The sequence below is a fragment of the Cygnus olor genome, chromosome 3 (assembly GCF_009769625.2).
Source record: "Cygnus olor isolate bCygOlo1 chromosome 3, bCygOlo1.pri.v2, whole genome shotgun sequence".
NCBI classification, from domain to species: domain Eukaryota; kingdom Metazoa; phylum Chordata; class Aves; order Anseriformes; family Anatidae; genus Cygnus; species Cygnus olor.
In genome coordinates this window covers 108299325-108317157 of record NC_049171.1, presented here as the reverse complement: position 1 = coordinate 108317157, position 17833 = coordinate 108299325, and the positions used below count along the sequence as shown (strand labels likewise).

General features: G+C 56.7%; 1 protein-coding gene across 1 annotated transcript; it reads right to left on the bottom strand.

Moving 5' to 3' along the window:
- Positions 1-8: 8 nt before the first annotated feature.
- Positions 9-17238, bottom strand: PYGB (glycogen phosphorylase B). The gene is made up of 20 exons (XM_040553677.1): positions 16857-17238; positions 14743-14844; positions 12926-13004; positions 11840-11943; positions 10621-10752; positions 8144-8255; positions 7012-7094; positions 5980-6123; positions 5545-5637; positions 5272-5418; positions 4992-5155; positions 4510-4624; positions 3663-3764; positions 3394-3541; positions 2766-2824; positions 2288-2429; positions 1740-1947; positions 1487-1621; positions 1276-1342; positions 9-1013 (listed from the first exon to the last, which is right to left on the bottom strand). Exons 1-20 carry the CDS (start codon positions 17097-17099, stop codon positions 861-863), a joined length of 2532 nt encoding a protein of 843 aa, XP_040409611.1. The 5' UTR covers positions 17100-17238; the 3' UTR covers positions 9-860.
- Between the last annotated feature and the right edge of the window lie 595 nt (positions 17239-17833).

Below are 17833 nucleotides of genomic sequence, written 5' to 3'. Positions count from 1 at the left end.
AACCAACGCATGTTCGGGTTGCTTTAATGAGTGGGTGTCACACAGGAGTACTGGTGCTCTACATCGCACTACAGGTGTTAAACTGACCCCAGCCCCACGAGGGATGCACAGAGCAGCACGGCCCAGCTGGGGAGGGACAGAGGAGCTGTCATGCACTGGGCTGGGTCACCACCCAGCTGGCAGTGGCAAGCAGAACCTGTTCCACACAGCTATAGCTGCTTTAAAAAAAAAAAAATCAAAAAAAAAAAATCCCTGGAGTGGTTCGGCTACTGGGTTTTTAATTAATAGGTGGGGAGGAGGCTACAGCAAGCTCTGTGATCCCAGCTGCTGATCCCTCTCCTCCTGGACCACAGTGTATGGAAGTGGCACCTGCACTGGAGGCAGCTGATCTAACACCCAGCCCCTTCTCCAGGCATGCTGGGGGAAGGGGGTGGCTGGGAGGGCAGGCAGCGGCCTCTCCTTCCCCTTGCTGTTGGGCTGGCACAGCCCCTGGGGGGAGGACCCGACACTCGGTGTGGTCTAAACCCGTTTGTGGGGCAGGGAGGCCAGGCCACATGCAGAGGGAGGGAAGGATTTAGCTGGAGATCCCTTGTTAAGCGTGGAGTGCGGTTGCGGAAGACTGATCCGTGGCTGTCTCACTAAAAGCGATACGCAGCACGTGCAGGCTGGGTACAAACACGGGGTCCTTTCGCCTCTCCCCCAGCTCCCGCTCCTCAGTCAGGGCTCCTCCTCAGAGCACCGTTCTACCCCCGAAGGAAAGGCCTCGCTGCTGCAGAGCCGAGCCCGGCCAGCTGGCGGTGAAATGCGGGTGAGGGCTCCGGGGCTGGGCACCCATCCCTCCTTCCTTCCCTCTGTGCTTGTCAGTCCCGGGGGAGGTTGGGTGGGGGGATTTTTGTGGCGGAGGGCTCCACCCCCCAGATCTCCTGGGCGTACTCGGTGATGGTCCTGTCACTGGAGAACTTGCCCGAGCAGGCGATGTTCCTGATGACTTTCTTAGTCCACTCCCGGGGGTCCTGGGAAGAGGGGAGGCAAGGGCAGCGGTCACTCATCCCACCCCAGCGCGGCTCAGGCTTAGGGCACCGCTATGCACACTCGGCTGCTTTAAATAACATGGTGTGGGGTTGCTGAAGCCTCAAAACCCACCTCACCCTGCCCCGTGCCCCCACAGGTGCTGTGGGGTGTGAGAAGGGCTCCACAGGGGCAGGCTCAGCCCAGCTGCCCCTTTTCCATGGCCAAGGACCCCCTGCCTCTGCTGAGGCTGTGGGCAGCTCTTACCATGAACAGCTGGTCCACTTGGCCTTGGCATTTAATGTAGGCTTCGTAGTCGGCAAACACCTTAAACCTGAAAGCCGGAGCACAGAGTAAGGCTGGGGTTTGTCGGCTGTGGGGTCCCAGGAGGGCAAGACAGGGCAGCACAGACATCCTCCATGCAGGCAGGGCCACGAGAGCAGCCCACGAAGGGGCTGGGATGCGTGCCAGGCCTCACCTGTCGTGGTGCATGAGCATGTTGACAACGTCCCTGAAGCACCCGGGGTCTCTCGGGGAGAAAAACCCACTGCTGATCTGGTCAATGGCCTGCCGCAGCTCCGGTAGGCGCTCGTAATACTCCAGCGCGTTGTACCTGCGCAGGGAGGAGGCACAGACGGGCTGTAGGGGCTGGTGCTCTCCCCCGGGGCCCAGCACCCAGAGAGCTGGCATGTGTCTAGGGCAGAGAGGGCAGCACGGTCCCCAGCACCAACCCTTTGCGATCCAGGGCCTCCACGTCCTCCACCCGCATGCCGAAGATGAAGAGGTTTTCTTCGCCTGCCTCCTCGGCCATCTCCACGTTGGCTCCATCCATGGTGCCGATGGTGAGGGCCCCGTTCAACATGAACTTCATGTTGCCGGTGCCCGAGGCCTCCGTGCCAGCTGTGGAGATCTGCTGGGAGAGATCCGCTGCTGGGATCACTGCCGGGTGCGAGAGAGGTAGGAGTTAGCCCTCGGCTTGCTGCAGCTCCCCCCAGCCTGGGCCCAGGACAGCAGAACAACTCTGGGCAGTGGCCTGCTGACCCTTCCAGCTCAGCCCCGAGGCCAGACCCAGGCACAAAGGCCCAGCTCTGCCAGGACCCCATGCAGCTGCTGCTGCTCCTGCACCAGGCTCCTGCCCCATGTAAAGCCCTGCAGCCCTCAGGCCCTTCCTGAGGGTGCCCAGGTGACCCACTGTGACAGGCTTCTGTCAAACCAGCTTCTGGGCTCAGCTGGGACACAGCCAGCTCCTGCCCTGTGCCTCTATGCGCCACAGACGTACCCTTCTCAGCCAGGGACACGCGGTAGTTCTCCAGGAAGATGACCTTGAGCTTGTCCCCCACGTAGGGATCATTGTTGATGACCTCGCCGATGGAGGTGATGAGTTTGATGATCATCTTGGCCATGTGGTAGCCGGGGGCCGCCTGAAGAAGAGCAGCCCAGAGAGAGTGAAGGCTTTTAAGGAAGGCAGAGCACGAGAGGTGCCAATGCGGGGTCCTCACTGTGGGGAGAACCTGGGCCTCACCTCTGCTCTCCACATGGATCAGCCAAAACCCTACTGGGAGAAGCCCTGACCCCCAGGAGGGGAGCGATGGGGCCCTATCAGCCCAACTAGTCCATGACAGCACTTCCTGAAGAGCCCACCAGCACAGACCCACGCTGGCTAACCCACAGCAAACCCAGCAAAGCCCCCCAGAAGGGACCAGCACCTTCCCCACATCCCAATACCGCGCGTGCACTGAGGCTGGGAAGCACTTTACCTTTCCTCCGATCATAATCGTCCTAGGCACAAAGGATTTGGATGGGTCACTTCTGATGCCTGGAAGAGCAGGGCATAAACAACTGAAGCAAAGACAAACCGGGCAGAGCTCATTGCTCGCATCAGAGATGGGCTGCGAGCCCAGCCCGCGTTGCGTGAGCCCAGCACACCTGCAGAACCCCAAAGCCCAACCAGACATCTGCCAAAGCTGTGCTGGGCAAAATCGGGCTGCAAAGTACTTGGAAAGCCACTCCAGACAGCCACGAATCAGAGCTGCAATGACTTGCCTCCCCTTGGGAAAGGGCAAGGGGATGAGGCAGACACCTGGGAGCAGGACTTTAGCTTGCACCAGGCCAGTCCTAACACCAGCAGTACGGGTGCGGGGGTGACTAGGGCCCTGGGACCATGCCACGATGGAGATTTGGGCTGTGAGCTTTTCTCCAGAGCTCTGCAGGACCCTTCAGGTACTCTGTCCTCCTCCTGGAGGAGAAGCCCCTTGTGACAGGAGGGCACAGCCAGGCTCAGGAGTCCTTGGCCCCCAGCTGGCGTGCATTTTCATAGGAACGCTGGCAGCAAGGGGCTGCTGGGGGGCACCGCTGGACTACCAGCCCCTACCAGGCAGGACTTACGGTTATAGAGGGTGATAGCATGCAGGCAGTTCAGCAGCTGCCGCTTGTACTCGTGGATTCGCTTGACCTGAACATCAAACATGGATGAAGGGTTGATCTTGACCTTGTACTGCTCCTCCAAGTAGGCTGAGAACTTCAGCTTGTTCTCCTGGCAAGAAAATCTGATGAGCAGCAGGCCTTGTGCCAGAAGTGTGGGCTGGCTGCTGGGATGTTCTCTGGGAGCATGCTGCCTCTACCCTTCTTTCCCCCTCACCTCCAGCGCTCATTACCTGTTTGACTTTTGCCACATCCCTGATAAACATCTCGTTATCGATGAAATCCAGGAGCTTCTTCAGCTGGCTCAGGTCTGTGACAAAGCCTTCCCCGATTTTCTAAAGGAAGGAATCAAAAGAGGGATGTTTCACCTGTGAGACATCTCACCCCATCCACAAGTGCACTTCCCCAACCACAGCCCTGTTGGGAAGAGGAAGAAGAGATGCTCTGGACAGGAAAAGGGGCACAGTTTCCTATAGCAAATTGATTTTCCTGTATCAGGGAGCTTGAAGGTACAGGGGAAAATGGGTACTTGCAAAAATCCAAACAAGTCCTTTTCTCTCAAAGAGCTTGAGAGGAAGGGTGTGTGCACATGTACCAGGGCCTCCTGGCAGCTGGAGAAACTGATGGGCAGGACATAAAAAATAACGTCACAAAGGTTTTCAGCTATTACATACTCCAGTGTGAAGCAAAAATAAACAAACCTCAAGGGCCTGCTAAACAGAGGAGACAAAACTGGGGCTGGGGTTCTGAGGGAGCTCCTTTGTGGCCATGAAGCTTGAATGCTTTTGCAGACACCCCACTTCTACACACCGCGGTGCTGCCTGAGAGGTTATCTGCAGCCACTGCGAGGGGAGGGAGCCAGATCCAAATGTCTGCAACTCCTTGGCCAGCTCTTCCTCAGAGACTTCAAAACTCAGCCAACCTCACACCCACACGTGCAACAGGCATGCTCCTACCAAGCTGTCCTCGCTCACACCTGCCAGACCTTTCCCTCAGGCTCTGTTGAGACTTTGTGAAGTGCCCAGAAGCAAACAGCAGGGATCGCAGCTCAGCCCCTCACTCCAGCTGCTTGCAACTCACCTCGGCGATAACATCGGCCAGTCCCGGGTTGCACAGCAGAAGCCAGCGTCTTGGCGTGATCCCATTTGTCTTGTTCTGAAATTTCTCTGGCTCCAGCTCGTAGAAATCCTTGAACCTGGAACATCAGGGAGTAGGGGCCACACTCTGCCACCACCCAGAGCTTCAGCTGGGTGCTCCTGACATGCTCCTGACTCAGGACAACCTCTACTGATCTCGTTGTACGATCGTGAACTCTCTGCACTGCCTCTCAAACCCTTCCTCGGCTGTAATGCCTAGGATTTCACCAGCTCCGAAGGGAGATGAGTTGGACCCTGTACACTCTCAAATAAGACTGTCTCTCCAGCCCGCTGTGCCTAGCAGGACAACCGAAGCAGGCCTTGATACCTGTTTGCCCCAGCCAGCCCCCCAGGTTTGCAGGCGAAGCTCAGTGAGCAGAGAGGAGAGGGGAGGTTTGTGCACACCATGGGTGTCCCCCAACTCACACTGAGTTCTTCACAATGTCGGAGTGGATGCGGGCCACGCCGTTGACGGCATGAGAGCCGATCACACAGAGGTGTGCCATGTTGATGCGCTTGCAGTCCCCTTCTTCGATCACCGACATCCTCCGGAGACGGTCAACGTCCCCTGGGTAGAGAGCTGCCACGCGCTGCGGGTGGGCAGGAAGAGGGACATTAGCAACCCAGCTCTAGGGCCTGGCAACATTCCCATCCTAAAAGACAGCTGGAGCGAAACCCACAGCCCGTGACCAGCCGAGTCCCTTACATCCAGATGCATTTGGTTGAGGGCGTAGATGATCTCCAGGTGACGGGGCAGCAGCTTTTCAAACATGGAGACTGGCCAGCGCTCCAGGGCTTCGGGCAGCACGGTGTGGTTGGTGTATGCACAGGTCTGTTTTGTGATCTCCCAGGCCTGCACGCAGACAGCAGGTTAACACACACATGCCCAGGCCAGGAGGGGGAAGAAAACCTTATTTAAGGGCAGGGCAGCAGCTCTTGCCCCTGCAAGGTGTGGTATGCACCTTCCAGCTCTGCTCACCTTGTCCCAGTCCACCTTCTCCACATCCACCAGGATCCGCATGAGCTCTGGGATGGACAGGGCAGGGTGGGTGTCATTTAGCTGAATAGCCACCTGCAACACAGACTCGCCGGGCTCAGATGTGGCAGTGACAGGGCTCTGTCTGTGTCCCAGCACAGCCCCCATGGGGTCAGGGTTGGGGGAAGACTCGGGTCTCTTCTTATGGCTCACAGAACCACACACCTCAGAAACAGACAGAGCTCCCATGGAGCTGTTCAACCTTCAACGGATTTGCTCCAAAATGTATTTTTTCCCCTGGAAAATGGGCCCCGAGATCACTTCTGTGTTCCAACCCAAACTGCTGGAGTCTTTGTATACAGCAAAGCATCCTGCTCTCCCACACAGTGGGCAGGTCTGGCTGAAACACCCCCGGGCCCTCTCTGCCCACAAACTCACCTTGTCCGGGAACGTTTCAAAGCTTGTCCTCACAGGGTCTCGACAGCCAAATTTGGAGGACTTAAAGCGGCGGATGATGTCTTGGAGGGTTGCGGCCACCACGAAGTACTCCTGTTTCAGCCGCAGCTCCTTGCCTTCGAAGAACTGCATGTGGGGGACACGCAGGTGTCAGTGCTGCAGCTGCCATCCCCAGTTGGCAGCCCAGCCCCTGGAGATGCTCCTGTCCAATCTGATGGGCTTCCCAACAGCCCTTACGTGCTCTGCACTTTGTCAGGCCAAACCTAGATGTTACTCATCCTGCTTCTCAGGAGGCCAGCCATGCTACAGCTCCAGCTATGCTACAGGCTGCTGTTTCAGCTGCCTCCAGAGGGCAACAGAACCTGACACATCGGTGCTGCTCCCACAGACCAAGTACAGCTCCCTCCCTCGCTGCAAGGCCCTCTACAGGGTTTTTGGAGCAAGGATTTTGGACTCCCTGCAATAGCCAGGAGCCAGTGTCATTTACAGACACACCAGCTGCCTCCGGTGCACACCACGCATCACGCTGTTCTGTTTTAAAACACCAAGAGAAATGAGTGGGTGGGATAAAGCCCAGGAGATGAGCTTTTCCAGCACAGACACTAATCCATGACTGGGTGCACAATGACTGCATGGCCTGGGACAATTCCTGTGTGAGAAATCCCTTGAACTGGGGCTGGAAACGAGTGCCCCCTCATAGATGCCTCTAAAATAAGGACTTACTTTTGCAAACAGTAAACCACGTAAGTTGGCAACTGCCTTGAGTATGAAGGCAGACAGCAACTATATGATACAGGCCAGGCTCCCAGCTGCCATCCGTCAGCAGTGACACTGGGGCCAGCAGAGCTGTGTCTGTTCATTGAGAATTACAGAGCCGACATGTTGTATTAAAAATCCTCAAACCAGAACAATAACCATCAGGTGGCCATGACCTTCCACTGCCTGCAAACAAGGCAATAAAACTACAGGAAGGATGAACCCAAGCAGCAGGAAAGAGAAGCAAGAGTCACTCACGTTGTCATTTGGGTACAGGACTCTGGATATGTTTTCTGCCAGGTTTCTGTCCAACACTGCCTCGATGTAGTCACCCACATTGACTGCAGTGAGAGAGAAATACACACAGCACTGCCACAGCTGCAGAGATTCAGACAGGTCCCCAACACCGTGCTTTTCCCTCTTTTGTGGAGATTTCTAGCAGGAACATGACGGCTGGTATTAATTAAATATGAATGGGAAAGGACGTGTGTGAATGCACCCATAGAGACAGGAGGAGACGAGAGAAAGGTACATACCCACACAGTTTCTCAAGACACACGGACTGGAAAGGACAGAAGACAGAAAGTGAAGACGGACAGCAGACAGAGAAGGCAAAAAAAAGGAAGCGAGTGAAGCAGCCGTCTTGCTTCAGGACTAAGGAGAAGTGGTGCAGGGCAAAGAAGCACAAAGACCACAACCACAGCTAACTCCTAAAGGGCACAAAAGGCCCGCCTGAAACCCAGCTCACAGCTGCCGATCAAGAACCGATCAAGAACTCAGTTCTCTGCGTCCCACATAAGTTCCCCTGATGGGGCTGCTTGGACACGCACGTCTTGGTCCTTCCAAGTATGGAAGAATGAATCCAATCAGTCTTGTCTAAAACATTCCCCTTCTGTACAGCCTAGCAACTGTTAGTTGCCCAGTACGTGTCCTTCAGCACTACAGTTAGAGCCTGAAAAATACAGTAAGGGTCACACATGGACTCAAAGGAAACCAGCAGTAAGGAAGGAAAATGCTGCCATTTTCCTTCAGCACTAAAGGATGCTGCTGCATGGAAATGGCTCTCCATGGCACCTGGGTGTTTGCAGCTCACCTGGCGATGTGCAGAACACACTGGCACATGGTTTATCACTTGGGGAATGCACAGGGCAGGTTTTGAGAGCAAGGCAAGCATGAGGGGGGTGAAACGAGGATGGGTGCACAAGGGTTCTGGAAGCGGTTGGAGACCATGGATGTGCACTCAGCACTGTGTTTTTGAGGTAGCCAGGAGGTATGGATAAAGCAGGGCAGATGTGGAGTGCTGTGCCAGGTGCAACACACAGAGGAATAACGATGTCCCAGCCCCAGAGCCCACTGGCCAGAAGATAGGCAGTGGAGGGATAGCACTTACACTCCTGGAGGTTGAAGTCATTGGGTGCTTTTGCAGACCACAGCCTCATGGTGTTCACAGTGTTGTTCTTGTATCCTGGCACTGGTGTGTCATACGGCATGGCGAGGACAACCTGCAAAAGGACAGCATTTCCCTCTGTTTAGCAGCATGACATCCTCAGAAGAAGGTTCAAAACGTCTCCAGAAAGAATCCAGAGGACACAGACAACTTCTGGCTCTGGTAAAGATCCCACGTGCACTAAAACACAGCTGCTGAGGTTCACAAACGTGCTTGTTGTCACGGGCACTTCCAGCACCCGCTAGGAAAGCATTAATAGGAGAGGAAGAGTTGTTTGGAGCTTCACTGGCAAACAGGAGTTTCAAGCTCATTAACGAAACAACAGGCTTTCAAGCAACCTGCTGACCTTCCCATACCAACTGGAGTGCCTATTAACTATTCACCAAAGCCCTGCAAACATCCTCAGCTGGCCACTGCTCTTCTGCCTGCGCTGGCACAGTGCTGGGGCACCTGGGTGTTTCCATCTGGGATAAACTGCACAGCCTGAATCCTGCCCAGAAGCCCTCTGCAGCCTCCCAGGACCAAACCCGACCACCAAAGCACCATTCCCATAGCGGTTCATCCAAAAACTCCATTAAACGTACGTTGAAGCCACCTGGGTAAACACACTGAGATCTCCAGCACCGGAACTGAACACGCGTGAACAACTTGTGCAGCCTTTCAGCCATGCTTAAGCACTGGGATGCTGCCCAGGTGGCTTAGTGCTACAGAGAACACCACCGGGGCTTCCAGTTGAGCTTACACTAGCCAGGCAAGGCGCAGGTGTGCTTCCAAGCTTGCATGCTCCAGCTCACTGCTGTACCAATGTCTCTGTGCCTCCAAACCAGCTGAGCAGGGAGGCAAGGCACCGTGCCCCAGAACAAAGCCCCTGAGGGCTTATGCCAGCAGAGCTGAGCAGTGCTTGCAGAGGAAAGCCCTGATCCTGCAGCACGGGGCCTGGCCACCTCTGTCAGAAGGAGCTTACAGCCTCCTAAACACATCAGCACGCAGTGCTGTGACAGCCCTGCAGCCACAGGCTTTCCCCAAGCACAGACACAAAGGGCAGCAGAGAATGGATGGAGCTGTGCTTACAGGGCAGGGAAAAGCCAGGCGGATCGGCACGTCGGCCCCAAACAGCCTCTTTGTGCTGGCGTCAGCAACACCTCCCCTCTGGAGAAAACCAGCAAGAGCTCGGGCTCTCCAAGCTGGTATTACCAGCTCCGAACACGGAAGCAGGCAGGCAGAAAGCCTGCCCCGTCCGAGCCACGGGACCGGGGCATGCATCCCATTAACCGCACGATGCTATATTTAGAAACTGCATCTTTGACTTTTTTTAAGCCTTTCCACTCTGTTCCTTCAATAGCACTGGCTGAAACCTCACTTCCTTGTCAGAAGCAGTGTTTCCCATCGCGCAGCTCGGGATCCCTGAAAACCCCAGAGCAACGCTGGGGTTGGAAGAGGAAAGCACGCAGAGGATAAGGCATTCAGTCCCCAGGTGGATGTCTGCTTCCCCAGGGAGCTCTGGCACAGTGCCCCGTGGTGTTCACAAGTGTGTGGTATTGAGACCTGCCAACCTGCCCGCACCTCGCTGCCTTCAACAGCTTTGTGGCTGTATGCTCCTCAGACAGACCCTTGACCAAAGTGGGAACAAGGCTAGGCCATGTCCGTAAATCCCAGAGAAATTCACAGTCCTTTCCTCCTTAGGGCTTGGGGCGGAGGGGCTGAAACTTCTTCAATCCCCTTGATAAATCCGCACTTTTTCAGAGTTTGCCTCCCTCAGCTGTAAAACTGGAACACACTTACGCTGCAGCTGCACGTGCCCCTGGCAGGCATGTGCTCCCGAAGCACAGCATTACCCCTGTAATTGCGACACTGCCTCGCCTCAACCCGAGGCAGGGGAATGCAGGAGCTGGAGAAGCGTTTGCTCTCCACAGCGGTGCAGAACAAGGCCTCCAGGCAGACTGGAGACTTGAAACCTCGTCTACCCACCAGGTTGGCCTGGGAAAGAGGCACTTGCTCTGACCACAGGAGTTGAACACCCGCTGGATTGCTGCGCGGCTGCCCCAAGAGATGGATCTCCACCCACAGCAGCGGTGCCAGAACCACCTGCAAAATCACTGGGTTTGAGCAAGCCGTGGCCGGGAGCGGCGCAGAACGAGCCAGGGCTGCAATCCTCCCGACATAAATCCCTGCAAGAATGGATGAGAGGTTTCACCCTGGAAATTGCTACAGATTCAGGCACCAACTCCTTCTGAAGTTACAGCTGCGACTGAACATCGTCCCCCTTTTCCCTGCCACCATCGGAGCCGATAAAAATGAAACTGCAAACGTAGCAGAAAGCGCTTTACCAGAGCGGGAGAGAAGCAAAGCCTGACCTCGGTTAGCACTCTCCCCCTCCACGCCACCCTCCCCAAGCCCAGCGCGGAGGCAGACTGCTGTACCTGGGTGTCGACCCACTTCACGCCCTCAGGGGTGTGCTCCACGCGGCCGTAGAAGTGCACGGGGAGCATGTACTCGGGGCGCGCCTTCTCCCAGGGGTTGCCGTAGCGTAGCCAGTCATCGGCCTCCTCCACCTGCAAGGGGCAAACGTGGCTCAAGATGGGGCTCGTGTCTCCAAGGGAAGGCTAAACTCGGCTCTCCAAAGGGAGACGGTTTGAAAAGCAAAGCTTTGGTAAGGTGGCTTTAAAAATGGATACACAGAGGTCTCTAGAAGACAGCTGGGCTTTCCAAAACTTGGATGACTAAAACCCAGCTGATCTAAATCAATCTCTATTGCCTTTGCTGAGCTGTGCTGGTTTAAACCATCCATCCAAACCACACAGACTCCTGCACCCAGTGCCTCGAGGGCTTTGCATCCAGTTTGATGGTGCAGTTCGTGGTTCCCTAGGAGTCCATCGGTGCTGCTCCTGGTCACAAACCACCCCCCTGTAATCCAGCTCTTGCTAACTGCTCTGCCCTCTGCCAGAGAGGATTTTTCTGCTCTGCTCCTGACATCACCAACAGGAGAGAAGTGAATTCAGCAGAGCAAACCACGCTGATGCGCACCATGAACAAGAGGGGCTGAGGCACCTGCAGACACTGCGTCTGCAGGCGCTTCTCTGCCAGGAGGGAGCTTGGTCTGAGCCACCACTGCCCCTGTTCTTTTTCAAGTAACATTAAACCAACTACAGTTGCTTTTTGCCTCTTTTTTTTTTTTTTTGCCTCTTTTCCACCATTTACAGGGCCTAGCAGCACAGCTTCTTTGTGGAGAAGGAAGAAAAACCAACCCTCACACCTCTTACCCTACCTGACTTATGGAGAGCTGTTTTAAGGGGAAAATAGGGTCCTTTATGCACAGGAGCAATACAAGTCTCCTAAGAGAAATCATTTCCAGACATACATGAGGAATAACCACCACTTGGGGCAGTTTTTTAGTCTACTTTCACTTGCAAACTACTGTGATTGTTAATGCTACAGGGGAGAGTCCCCGTTTAAGGCCCTGCTGCCAGTCTCCGAGGGACCCCACATGAGCAGCAGCACCCCAGGTTAAAATACTGAGGTTTTGGGCAGCCCAAGGCCCCACGTGCTGTTTGTGTGGCCGGGTCACACCCACAGGCAGAGCCGGCCATCGCAGCATGAAATAGAAGGGGATGGGGCGACCCGTATGTGCCAACAACGTACCTGCCAGCCGTCAACGATCTTCTGGTTGAAGATCCCGAACTCGTAGCGGATGCCGTAACCGTACGCTGCCAGCCCCAGCGTGGCCATGGAGTCCAGGAAGCAAGCTGGAAGAGCAGAGCATGATCACACTGCCAGCAACCTCGCCCCGGCTCGCTGCGGCGGCGTGCTGTGCGCGGGGCTGCCACAACCGGTGCTGCTGGGAACGTTTATTGCACAGGAATCCCCATGCAGAAGGGACAGGAGGGGACAGCCTGCACTAGGGTCCCATAAACTTGTTAGTGAGAAGGGCAGGACTCCCACAGGAGTGAGGCCCTTAGCATCAGGCCAATGCCAGGGGAGATTTGGGAGCAATGGTGCTGACACCGGGAGCGCCTGCAGCCTTGCGTGATGAAGGTGCAGGTGCAGCAACCTTCCCCGTGCCAGCAGATGGGCACAGAGCAGAGACCAGTGGTCATCAGAGGCAGCAGCAGCTCAAGCCAGGTGAGTGAAATGCACCTAAATGCAGCGTTGTTGCAGCGAGAGCTCTTCTGAACCTGCCTGAGAAACCCACGCCTGGCTCGAAGCCTGCCTGCCACGTAAAGCAGGGCTTCTGATCCTGACTCACCAGCTGCTTTACTACGAGCTCTGTCAGAGCAAAGCTTTCTGACCATCGGTCCAGGGCAGCTCTGGTAAAGCTCAGCCCTGGCACTCCCTCTGTCAGGCAGCTCTTGTCTCCAGCAGTCCTTTGTGACGGGCAGATCAAAATAGCAGCCAACAATTCGCCTACGTGAGGGCTGCTTGTGTGCCTCAGAAAAAAACCAAAAGCTTTTACAGGGAGGTGAGGAGAAAGGCTTCAGACAGCCTCTTTCAGCCACAGCCCAGCTTGCTGTGCTCCAGTCAGGCACCAAGGCATCTCCTGGATGCTGGCTGTGTGTGGTTGAGGCCCTGCTGTGGCAGGCAGCCCCAGGTGCAGGAGGTGACACAAAGCAGAGAGCCCTTGGGAGGCTGAGATGAAGACGTGACGTGCTCACAAGGAAGGTAAACTCCATGCCCTTCCTCTCGGGCCACCCTTGGAGCGAGGACGGGGCTCCCCTCTCCCCGTGTTACCTGCCAGGCGGCCCAGGCCTCCGTTTCCCAGCCCGGCATCCTCTTCGATTTCCTCCAGTTCCTCCAAGTCCAGACCCAGCTGTTGGGGAAACAGCCACAGGAGAACACGTCAGTACCCAGACCCCGTGCTCTGAGGGTGCTCTCTGAGGAGGGCACACACAAATCCCAAACCAACATGATTACACCTAACACAAACCGCGTGGGGCTCTCCCCGTAGCCCCTCCCTCACCCCCCAAAGCACCTCACCAGCTTCTGGCCCCCGGGGGCAGCCTAATTAACTGGAAAACAATCCCTCATCAAACACGGCTTTCCCACGAAGCAGGTTTCCTTAGAGACACCCAACAAAACACTAGCCTCCTGGCAGCCCCTCCGGCCGCAAGGCCCTCCCACCGAGGAGGCCGACACGCGGCCAGGCGGCGCCCAAAGGGCTGCGGAGCCCAGCCCGGTGCCTCGAGGAAGGTTACGGCCATTTCTGCAGCCTGTGGCCGCAGTTTCCGCCGTTACGCTCTGCGCCGTCCCACATCCTGAGCACCCCCCTGCCAAGCTGCTTGGCCGGGGCCCACGGGTGGAAGTGGCTGTCTCGTCTTCTGCAGCTCTCAGGGTTTTTTCTCCTCTAACCCAAGGGCTGGCTGCCTCTCCAGGGGTTGTGCCTGGTTCAGGGAGAAGCCTGCCAGCAGCAAGGACACTTGGGGAGCCAGGCAGATGCTACAGTTCCTCCCCAGACCGCCCTCCCAGAGCTTCAGCTATCTCCATGGCGTGACAGGGGGCACTAATACCAAGGCAGTCTCTCTTCGTGACAAAGCCATGCTGGATACGAGACCTCCCGTCCCGGCTGGCCATCACGAGCTCCAGGAACTGGAGGCTACAGCACGGGGAGCCTTGGCTGCACAGCTGGCCAAATCAGCCCGTGGAAAACGCCTGGCAAAGGGACTCGAGGATCCTGCCTGAATAAAACCAGCCTGTGCTCTGAGGCTCAGACAGAAAGTGCTGAGTGCCTCTCTGGAAATCCCTTCCCATCCCTCAGCAGGGAACGGGCTGGCCAGGGCATTTTGTCAGCAAGCTTAGCACCTCATTTGGAGGGACAGTGAGTGACGGAGCCCAACTTCTGCTAGAAATTGTAACGTGGAGTTACAGTCTGAGGGGTAGGGAAATAAAAGCTTTTGGGTGAGGAAGCCCCCAAACTCCTATTCTGTCAAAAAGGTCACTGTCCTGCTGCAGATGGCAGCGAGCCTAAGTAAATATGGCCTGGCATCTGTGATCGACTCGGTGGTACTCAGCAGTGGCTGTATTTTTTCCAGTTCAAACCCATCCAGTGACATTTTAAAAATCAAGCCATTTCCCCACCCCCCCTTCCTGGCGATTTACTTTCGTCTGTCAGCGCTGCTGTAGGGCTTTCTATGTATGTGCATGCACATATGAACTGTGGTTTGGTGGTTTTGCGCTTTCCTTTTTGGCCCAGCCTCCCTCAGCAGACTACATGACCCGTGATGAGCCATCACCTCTCCCAGTGGTGGGAAGTTGTTTGCCCCTTGGGATTCCCTAGTCTTTGGGGACTCTTGGAGCTGCTTTCCGGATGCAGAGCCCGGCCACTACAGGAAAAGAGTGGTCTGAGGAATCTGTAGCCCGGCTCTCGAGGCACCCCAAGGTGCCACCACTGCCTTCTTTGGGGGTGGCAGAACACAAACAGAGGGCCAAGCCTTCATTTAGTCAAAATAAAACATCCTCAGGAGGAGGCCTTGAGAAATAAAGATACCCAGCCATCCACATGGAAAAGTCTGGCCAGTTCTTCAGGGGACCCCCGTACCCCAGGACTTCACCTGGTAAATGGCTTCATCGCAGGCGTTCTGCAAGCCCAGGTTCACCATCGTGTTCTGCAGGGTGCGGCCCATGTAGAACTCCAGGGACAGGTAATAAATACGCTGGGGAGGCAAAGCAAGACACTTACAGCACGTTTCACCCCACCTTGGGAGGCCTGCTCATCACTTGCTGCACCCAAAGGATTTCACCGAAGTCACTTAAAATTAAGATCAGGCCCAACTGTTTTTCAGAGCAAGGGACAGCCTCCCAAAGCGGCTCTTGGCGCCCGCTTCTGAACAACATGCACCACAGTTTGTTTGTCAGAAGGAGCCTTGCACGGGATGCTAGCCAACTCCCCGCTGCACATCTCCCTGCCAACAGCCTTCTATAGAAAAATCCCGTTGCCTGTTAAGAGTGTTTCCCTAATTAACTTCAGGCAAGAATTATCTAGGATGCTGAATTGTATCTTTATGCGCAGCCAAGCTCGCCCGAGGTGATGCCTGCACCGGGCTCTTAAAAGTTTTCTCATGCTCCGCTGAAGCCGATCCACAGCCTGCCGCAAGCAGGGAGCCCCCCGCCCCTCGCATACTTGGCCCGGCTTCAGGCCAACCCCCTTCCTGCCAGTGATTTTCCAGCTCTCCTCTCGCGCTTTTTGAGCTGGGAGAAGATAAGCCAGCCAGGTCACCCGCGGCAGGACAGCGGGAGGGAAGGGAGAGGGCACTTGGGCGTGCAAGCTCAACCTTCCCCAGCCTGTTTTCGGCGCTGAGAGTGTTTCCCATCGTTTTTCTGTCCTGGCTGGGGCACCCTCTCTCTGCTGGGGAGCTCTGCAAGAAAGGATCAGCCCGGCGTGCTGGATTTTAGGCAATCTCCGAGCAAGATGGTGACAAATCCGATGTTCCAGGTGTTGACAGCTTTAGACACAAGCTTCAAAGCCACCTGAGGCTGTCGGGGGCTGAAACAATACGTGCTCACCCTTCCTTGTGTCCTCCCCACACTGACATGCACGTTTCACTCTGCTGAAGGAATGAACTGTCCCACGGGTGGCAGAGCTCCTGGCACAACTGCACACGAAGGACGGGTCTGCGGTGACCTCCCAAGTTTCGGAGGAACTACTGCCCGTGTGGTGAATGCTAATGAAAGCCTGTTTCTAGGATGCGCAGCGGGGAAGCAGGCTACGCACGCTTTTGCCCTTACTCGGATTTTTCCATCCCTACAGATATTTTTATACGTAAACAGGAGTTTTAACAGAGCAATAGCCTGACTTTGAATCATGCTTCCCCTTGAATCCCTTTCCTTGGTAGCCGGGATCTTTCCAGGCCAGTTTTGGGGCACTAAGAGGCAGGATTACCTGCTCTGGGAGTTTGAAAGGGTCCTTCTGCTCTTCCCCTCCTCTCCTTGGGACTCAACAGAACGAGTGAAAACATCACACGGAGGCATAAACACTCTGCTCACTTCAGCCTCCCACAGGGACGTGGTTCTAGTGAAAATCTAAGTGCATAGGACAGAGAGCAACCCCTCTCCAGGCTCCTCTTACCCTTGATGGGACTTACACAGCGCCTTGGCGGTGCAATAATATTGACTATGGTATGTTTGGGTGAGCAAGGATAACAGGGAAGGCTCCACACACAGGCGTAACTCCTAGAGCACGTAGGGCCACGCCGGCATGCGAGCACATTAGTCGAGCGCAGCTCGGTGCGTCAAGGCAATATCCATAACCCCGAGAAAAGAGCTGACTCGGTGCCGCCGCCGCTGGCAGGCTGGGAAGGGCCATGCCTCCTCCAGCACACACCTGCCCCCCGGGGCTCCCCGGTTTAGCGCTGGGGCTTCTTAATTCAGAAGGGTCAGGGTTGAAGGACGCCGTGCAGCCCCCAGTGCCCCCAGCCCGCGTGGCAGAGACGTGGGAGCAGGCGCGAAGCCAGCGAGGAGCCCGCCGAGGCGTGGACGTGACCGTGCCCACGGCGATGCCCGTGGTGGCCTTCGTGGGACCACACTCACAGGAGTGTGAGGGGGGATTTGAGGCCAGAAAGGGGACTGGGGACGCAGCCAGGGCGAGGTGTGAAGGTGGGGACGGGGTCGCCTGGCGCAGGCGAGCCGGGCAGGGCAGGGCAGGGCAGGGCAGGGCATGGCGGCTCACCTTGGGGTCCCTCTCGTAGTAGTGCTGCTGGGTGCGGATCCAGCGCCCCACCAGGTGGTCGCGCACCGTGTGCGCCAGGGCGAAGAAGTAGTCGCGGGGGGTGGCGACGTTGCGGTCCTTGACCAGGGTGAAGTGGAGGTGCCGGTTGAAGCTCTTGCGCACCTCCGCCACGTCGCCCAGCCCCGCGATGCCCCGCACGCTGATCTGCTTGCGCTTCTCCCCGTCGCTCAGCGGCGCCGCCATCGCGGCACCTCCGCCGGGATCCGTCCCTTTCCCCCCCCCGTCCCCGTCCCCGTCCCCGTCCCCGTCCCCGTCCCTCTTCCCGTCCCCGTCCCTGCCTCTGCCTCTGCCGCAGCCGGGGCCGCCGCGCCTGCGCCTCCTCTGCCCGCCGCGGCGAGGCGGGGCCCGACCGGGCCGGCCCCCGCTGAGGGGAAGCGGCCGCACCGCCCCCGGCCCTGCCCCGGGCTCCGGGTTGGGCTGAGGGGACGGGGACGGCGTGAGGGGATGGGGATGGTATGAGGGGACGGCGTGAGGGGACGGTGTGAGAGGATGGAGTGAAGGGATGGGGACGGTGTGAGGGGACAAGGGACGGTGTGAGGGGATGGTGATGGAGTGAGGGGACGGGGACAGTGTGAGAGGACAAGGGATGGTGTGAGGGGACGGTGGTGGTGTGAGGTGACAGGGGTGGTATGACAGGACATGGATGGTGTGAGGGGTCATGTATGGCTTGAGGGGGACAGGGGTGACATGAAGGGATGGGGATGGCACGAAGGACAGGGATGGTGTGAGGAGGGACTGGGAGGTACCTTAAAGGAGGCTGTAGCGAGGTGGGGGTTGTTCTATTCTCCCACGTGCCTGGTGACAGGACGAGGGGGAATGGGCTAAAGTTGCGCCAGGGGAGGTTTAGGTTGGATATTAGGAAGAACTTCTTTACTGAAAGGGTTGTTAGGCGTTGGAATGGGCTGCCCAGGGAAGTG